Source organism: Formica exsecta, unplaced genomic scaffold, assembly GCF_003651465.1.
Source record: "Formica exsecta isolate Colony F162 unplaced genomic scaffold, ASM365146v1 scaffold839, whole genome shotgun sequence".
In the NCBI taxonomy this organism is placed as follows: domain Eukaryota; kingdom Metazoa; phylum Arthropoda; class Insecta; order Hymenoptera; family Formicidae; genus Formica; species Formica exsecta.
Genome location: NW_021853610.1, coordinates 28,013 through 36,138, shown reverse-complemented (window position 1 = coordinate 36,138; position 8,126 = coordinate 28,013). Strand labels below are relative to the sequence as shown.

General features: G+C 31.9%; 1 protein-coding gene across 1 annotated transcript in view; it reads right to left on the bottom strand.

The window, feature by feature from the left end:
* The window catches only part of LOC115244726, a 16,707-nt gene extending 14,844 nt beyond the window's left edge, over positions 1-1,863 (bottom strand). Inside the window, exons 1-3 of the mRNA XM_029822647.1 lie at positions 1,709-1,863; positions 1,315-1,425; positions 1,150-1,240 (exon numbers count right to left, since the gene is read on the bottom strand). Of these exons, the coding sequence (XP_029678507.1) occupies positions 1,150-1,240; positions 1,315-1,425; positions 1,709-1,863 (357 nt within the window). The remainder of the gene's footprint in view (positions 1-1,149; positions 1,241-1,314; positions 1,426-1,708) is intronic.
* Between the last annotated feature and the right edge of the window lie 6,263 nt (positions 1,864-8,126).

Sequence of the window (8,126 nt, the reverse complement as noted above, 5' to 3'; positions counted from 1 at the left end):
TCACCGAAAGAAAATTTCGTATTTGCACATTCTGTGCTCTTATTAGTTCTTTCAACTAAAATATCTAATAAGCTCAATGCTTGTCTCATGTCATATTTTATAGTCACTATTTCTCTTGTTAATCTCTTTAAATGATCCACTGTAAATAGCATTTATTATTAATAAACAGTTATACAGGGTGTTCCGGAACAACCTTCCGTCCGTGAAATGACGTATTCCTGATACAATTCTAAGACGATTTTTCCTTTACCAAAATTTGAATTGAAGCGTAATTTTTGAGTTATAAGCAAAAATAGTTAGCAAATCACGCGTCGAGTACAGAAGGCAGGCAGGAGCGGCACGGCGCGCCGCGAGCGCCCGACACAGCTGACCGTCTCATTACCACCGCATGGGTCGCTAACTATTTTATCTTACAACATAAAATTAGGCTTTAAATAAAATTTTGGTAAAGAAAAAAATATTTCAGAATTATGTCAAGAATACGTGTTTCTTAAAATAACGTCACTTTAACAAAAGTTGTTGCGGATCGCCGGCCGTTCTTTACCAAAATTTTATTTAAAGCCTAATTTTATGTTGTAAGATAAAATAGTTAGCGACTCATGCGGTGGTAATCAGACGGTCAGCTGTGCCGGGCGCTCGCGGCGCGCCGCGCCGCTCCTGCCTGCCTTCTGTATTCGACGCGTGATTTGCTAACTATTTTTGCTTATAACTCAAAAATTACGCTTCAATTCAAATTTTGGTAAAGGAAAAATCGTCTTAGAATTGTATCAGGAATACGTCATTTCACGGACGGAAGATTGTTCCGGAACACCCTGTATATCATCAGCTTCTTATGCACCATGTTCAATGCATATTGTAAAATATGTCAGTAGATTAAGATCTATGTCGAGTAATATATCGCTATTCACTGTGCAGCTTACATAATTGCAAGATTTTGCATAATTTTCTAAGAAGTTTGCGGATATCATAGTAGTTTAGATATAGGTTGTGCTTCTAAGAAAAGATAAGCATGCAATAAATTTTATAGATTGTTTAATCGTTAGAAAACTGTTTTGTTATTTTTTTTTATCTATGCAGGTTTGTTGTTGACTAATTTCAATTTTGTAAAGTGCCGCATTGCTTTTCCAGGAAGTTGTAGATGAATTTTACCCGAAGAAGATTACAACTCAAGCAAAGCACACCAGCCGCTATCAAGCAAAAGTACGATCCCGAAAAATTGGATATTAAAAAATTACTAAGCCTTTAAATATGAGAGAAAATATATATTATTATATGCAAATAAATACTTGTTATTAATATAACAATAATACGAACTTCATAGCTTTGCAATGAATGTTTACAGCACGAATTATTTCTTCACAACTCTTTTGCTCATTTCTGAAACCATCCTTTTGTAAAATACCAATTGCCTGCTTGATACGGTAACTGTAAATAATTTTGTCGCTGTAATTATATGCTTTATTTGAGCATATTATTTAAATTGTTATACGCACTTCTCTACTTTGTATACTTACCAGGCGATACTAAACATTGCACAAGTATGTTGAAGCTACAACTCGTTTGTTCATTTTTGTGACCACCTTTTTGTAAAATATCAATTGCATGTTTAATACGGTAACTACGGTAAATAATATTGTTACAGTAATTATATGGTTTGTTTAAGCATATTATTTATATTATTATACATACTTCTAATCTATTTACTTACCAGGCGATACTAAACATTGCGCAAGTATGTTGAAGATATGTTAAAAGCATAGTTCCTGTCGTTAACATTGCTAATAAGCCTATACAACATGCTGCGTGTCTATGCAGAGTAATTAAATAGGGATATTTCTCTTGATCAATAAAATATTCTGTCATAATAGGCCCCGAAGAATGTGATCGAGATTTGTTTGTGAAAACCATAATGTGATGAATGTACGGCCAAATATATATCAAAATAAAAGTAAATTGATAGAACATGCCAAGAACTAAGAAAGGTTTCAAAATAATCATATAAGTCAACAGATATATTATGGTTTTTAAAATTTTTTCAGCTTTTTATAATTGCAATTTATTTATTTAAATGTAAAAAGATATTGAAATATAAAAAGAAGATTGAGAAATATTATCTTACATAAAATTATAATCGTAATACGTTTTGCTTTCTTTCCGTATTTTTCTATGATAGCAATTTCATTCTTGTCTGTTATCTCATTACAGACATCTTGAAGTTGTTTTAGCGAAATCCTTACCTATCATGTTGACAATATTGTGTGTCATTTCTCTTTGCAACATCCAAAAATAATTATAATATGGCTTCTCTGTATTCTTTCTTGATCGGATCCAAACTAATTTATTTACACTTTGTTCTTTAGTCCGCACTTACATTATAATGATTATAGAATAAAAAGTGAAAAATATGTTAAGGAAAGATGAAGTATCGAGAGTCGATCGAGAGTAACAAATACGAAGCCCATATGTATTGCATTCAAAGATACATATACGTATATATCAATAGTGCTTAATGATTTACAAGCTTACAATATCGGCGTTAATCCAAAATGAATTGTATTTGATCGCGAAACAAACATAAAAGAATGCCGAAGATAGAACTTTATAAATAAGGTCCAGAGTACATTCTGCTGTTATAAATGTTGTTAACTGTAAATATTAATATTATTTACCGTATTAAAAAAGCTTTGTTATTTGCTTATAAATTCTCAATTTTTCGTTAATCTATTACATACAATACTTTAGTAAAAAAGGTATATAATTAATAATTATATGTAATTATAAGAGCAATAATTATACAGAAAACAATTATTATGTTATGTAATTATATTTAAATCTTACATACGACAAAATTAAAATAATGCATTTATTCATATACGTCAATATAATACGCGCGATTCCGTAATAAAATATAATGGAAATGACGACGTACCTGAAATACGATAAAAGTCATCAGAATACCATAAAGTAAAATTAATTGAAGTTTAACTAGGAGCGATCGCTGATAAGGCCACAAGCCAATGATAAGCAACAGAATTCGGTTGATGTTAAAATTTTGAGTCTCGAGACAGATCATCTCTCCGTGACTGTCGACACAAATTTGACAGAAAAATAGTACGAATATACACTTATCCCTTCCTTCTCGATTTATCGTCCGTTTCAAGCACGACTTTTTTTTCATAGTATAAATTTTACAGTAATCTTCTTGATTCGAAAAATAGAAAGTTGTGAATAATGCATAGTGATTACTTACAATAAGGAGGAAAATTAGGCAATTACGTAATTATATAATTTAAGAAATTTTCTTAGACGAAAATTCATGAATAAACAATCAATTTCACATTAAAAGCAATTTAACGGAGTTATTTTCTCACAGAAAGGTATTCATGAGAAAACTTTTTTACACAAAAGTCGCGCAGTCGCAAACGCTACATTTCGGTAACGCATCTGTTTCATTCTGTTATATACACTGCTAGAAAGCACTCGGCTAAGTTGTGCTGAATATCAGCACATATCAGCGTGTTTAAAGTGGTACTACCAAAGCATGTTATTCTTTACTGAAAGTCATTTTAGTGAAGTGTATACTTTTTGTTTAAATTCTTATATTCTTTAATAACTTTTTTAATTTTCTAAAGCTTTCTCCATTTGGTACCAATAACATTAAATTTTAATAATAGATTCCATAAATATATTTTTTTAAGTTGTGTAGAGACATATATGTAGCGGAGACTGGGACTGGTTGCCTATAGGGGTAGGTAGACTAATCGTCAATAACTTTGCACGGATGCGCGTCCGATCGCGCCAAAATTCTTTGTAGCCGCAAGCCTCCCTCCCCTTTCAATTCTTTAAAAAGAAGATCACTTTGTTTTTTTATTATAAACGCGTATTTATGCTACATGCGACACCACGGTCGCATGTCGTTACAGAATGATAGAAGTAAGTATATCGAAAAATTGACTACATAAATAAATATATTTTTTCAGAGATTTTTTGTTTTTACGTTTTATATAGCTACAAAAGAATAAGTGTCATAGCACTATTTTAGAGTTTGTTTATTAGACAATGTACTATTTCAGTATCGCTGGATTGAGCTCTAAATAATATATTCCCAATTAATTGCATCCCTACTGTCAACCTACCCCATAGTGTAAGTCAACTAATCCCGATCATGGGGTTGTTTGACCAGCATGGAAGGTACGAGAAAAATATTCTAATATATTAATTATCATTAAATTAAATTAACTTTGAGAATTTAATCCGATAGTCAAATATACGTCGTATCGACGACAATAATCGCTACAATGATGTTTCTTTCATGTATTTCATTAAAAATCAATCATTGGCCTACCAGCCCCGGTCTCCCCTAAATAGCATTTGATGTATCATTATGTATATCACATTAGGGTAAAGTTTAATCTAACAAAAGATAAATAATTATTTATTTTCATTGAATTTGTATTAATTTGAGCAACTTTATTATATTTTTTATCCATTTTATATATCCATATAATATATTGAATTTTCACTATATCGACTATATAATATTAGTCCATTGATTTCGATATATTATTATTTCGTAGAATAAAGAAATATACAGTTCAAAACTGATCCGCCAACCAACTGCAATAAGAGATATCGGTAAATATGCATAAAAGGTTACACATCACCGATTTTATCGCCACTTAAATATGTTGTAGGGGAGTTTCTTCTGAGTAAATCTCCGCAAGAAAAAAGTGGGGGAAAGCATTCATTTAGAAGATATAATAAATTGAAATTTCAAAATTTTAATGCTTTCTTTGAAGTATTATATAAGAAAATTAGGAACAGTGATATTTGTGTACATTTTATTTCTTGCAGAGGACGTAGGAAACGTTTTTGTTTACATTTACGAGATAGGTACAAGGTCATAGATGGGTTGTATAACGTAATTCAAACCAAATTTTAGTTTTAAATCAGAAATAGGTTTGGGTTAGGTTATATCTTCCGGAAGTGGAGCCCTTCTGTAGGGGAGGCGGAACCCACTGTGTCCACATATACTTTACAATGCGAAGCGAGATCCACCCCACAGTTGTTGTGTGGATGGGAAAGTGTATACATGGATACCCCCCGGAGTGGAGACTCCCCGTAGAGGGGGGTGAAGGGGGAGGGACACACTGCATCCACGTGCAAGCATAGCATATGCATTTATGCATATTTACCGAGATATCTTCTTTAAATGTTTGAAATATGCTTTGTGTTAAACAAATTCCGACAAATTGTCACTGTTGCAAAGCCCATTAGGGGTTCTGTGAACACTCTGCCAATAACTACGAGGTGCTCAAAAACTTTACAATTAGTTTCTTTTGTTATCTTTTTATAACACAAACAATATTAGCTTCTATATAGGGGAAAGTAGGGTAAAACCGGGTACCTTTTTAGATTTGTCTTTCTACAAAAAATCTGAAAGTAAAAAAAAAAATTTGGGATACCAAGAATAACAAGATTTTGTGAAATCAAGGTACCTGGTTTTGTCTTACCGGTAGGGTCAAACCGGGTACCAATATGAAAATATGCAAAACATTGTGTAATTACAAAATCTAGATTTATTTTAATCAAAATACAATATAAAGATGTATTCTATTGACAAAAAACACAAATAAAGATATCCTCTTGTTCAACATTGCTGCAGGACTTCCTTATTTAGTTTTTTTTCTTTAGGAGTCTCAAAAAGCTTTTTTTTTAGTGATTTATTTTTCTGAGCATTAGTTTTCGTTTTCAACTACTTTTTGTGGAGACACAAAGTCAGGATAACACTTCTTCCTCTTTTTATTATATGAAATGTGTAAGTACCCGGTTTTGCCCCAACACAAAAAAAGTAACAAATACGGCAGTTGTATATTCTGGCATACAAAGTGCCGATCAAAATTAATATGATATACTCTCTAATATGTACAGAATGCAATACTGCACTTACCGAAATAAATGCTCTATATAGAAAAAGTGCACGACGACTCGATTCTTGCCTCGATATCGAACTTTTTTGGGCTAAAAACTTTGAACTTCTATTAAAAAAGAAATATCGTATGCATAGGGACACGGTTTGTTTTAAAATAATGATGATGCCAATCTACAACTAATAACACAATTTAGCCATAGATAACAGCATTTATTACGAAAAAACAGGGGTACCCGGTTTGACCCGCCTACCCGGTTTTACCCAATTTTCCCCTTACGTATAGAGGAGCTATAAATCATTGAACATTATACATACAAAATAATGACCAGATATCTAACCCATAATTTTTGACGAATATAAGATTCATAAATAATCTTTCGAATACGCACATTTATTTAAGAAAGCATTTTTTACTTTTGCCTATTAATAATTTTATTTTGTATGGATTTTTCTTGTCGTTCATCGTAATTATTTTAATCTGTGAACGTCGCTTAAAAATTTTTGTTACACAATAGCAAATATATGATTATTGTAATATATAATTTGTTGTTCGCACAATAAATGATAGAAAAGTACGAATATAGTAGGTATTCAAAAAAAAATACAAATAATTAATGCAGGTTATCTTTTCGAAAGTGTCTAGATTTTGACAATGCAAAAGAATTGATTTATTTATTTCTTTTTTTATTTGACCAATTTAGTTATGCTATAGCTTTATTTTACTATTTTCAATTTTAATGCAAGTTGCCCAATTTGATGTAAATGCAACGCAATATGTAATATCACCGTGAGATCGAAACACTTGAAAATATCCACCCTTCTTCGCGAAAAAGAGTATAATTATGCGATCGACGCCGCGCGCCGGCGGAAATACACATGTTTACTTCCCATAGAGAAAAACTTCATGAGAAAATTTCTCTTGATAGCAAATGCGCATTTGACGTTTTACAGCGATATACTTTAACGCGCTATATTCTCTTTTGTTCACTCATAAATTGCAATCAATCAGAGGAACACACTACAGAGAAATATAGTTGCTCCATTTAAAACACCGACTTTATTAATTACATTGATCATTACTAAATTTGCCTTAAGTTCTATCGTACTTCGCGCCATTCCTCTGCCACGCCCATGCAAACATCATACCTTTGCGTTCATCTCCCCGCGAATCGATTCAAGTTATTTCTGGTATATTTTTTAGCGCTGGTTACGAATCTGGCCGTAAAATAGTCGTATCACGTCCAGTTTTTAAAAAAATCTCAGTCAAAGTTGGTAAAATAGGCATTTTTGATACATTTGCGTGAGCTATATTTTTCGATGGGGACGTGCTCTAGAAAACAGCGACAGCTAAAAATAAAGCTCAAGACTTATATTTTATAATAAACATACCAGAAATCCCAGGCAGAAAACGTTTTTATGAAAAAATGTGGTCAAAACTTAAAAAACATTTATCGCAATATCCTCCAGTCATACATCTTCAATTGTCCGCTACTAAAATTTTTTTAAAAGTTATCCTAATCGTGAAAGTTGGTATGTATACATTAATCTGGTCACTTGTCACGAATCACGTGTTGAAATCTCAAAATTAAAATTGGAGGATCACATTTTTAAATAAATTATTCAAATCATGGAAGTGGATATGTGTAGGTTTTTGTGACCGCTATCACTTAAGATCGAAATTAGAGTAGTTTTTGACACTAATACTTTAGTAACGGACAATTGAAGACGTATGACTAGGGGACACTGCGATAAATAATGTTTCTTATGTTTCGTCCACTTTTTTTCAGGAAAACATTTTCTGCCTATAAGACTTATAGCATATTTATCATAAAATATAGGTCTTGAGCTTTAATTTGTGCTGTCGCTGCTTTTTGGTGCACGTCCCCATCGACAGATATAACTCACGCAAAAGTATCAAAAAATGCCTATTTTAGCAATTTTGACTGAAATTTTCTCAAAAATTTTGGCATGATACGCCATTTTTATGATCAGATTCGTAATCAGCGCTAAAATATCTACCAGAAATAACTTGATAGAACTTAAGGCAAAAAAAAGATTTCATTTTGTCGACCAGTAAAATTTTTTTTGGAAAGGCTATCGTTTTATGCACATTTGCGCATCTTTAGAAACATTTTTACATTTTTATCTATTAATAAGTTAAGCTTATGTCTACAAAATAGTTAAGAGAGGGAAA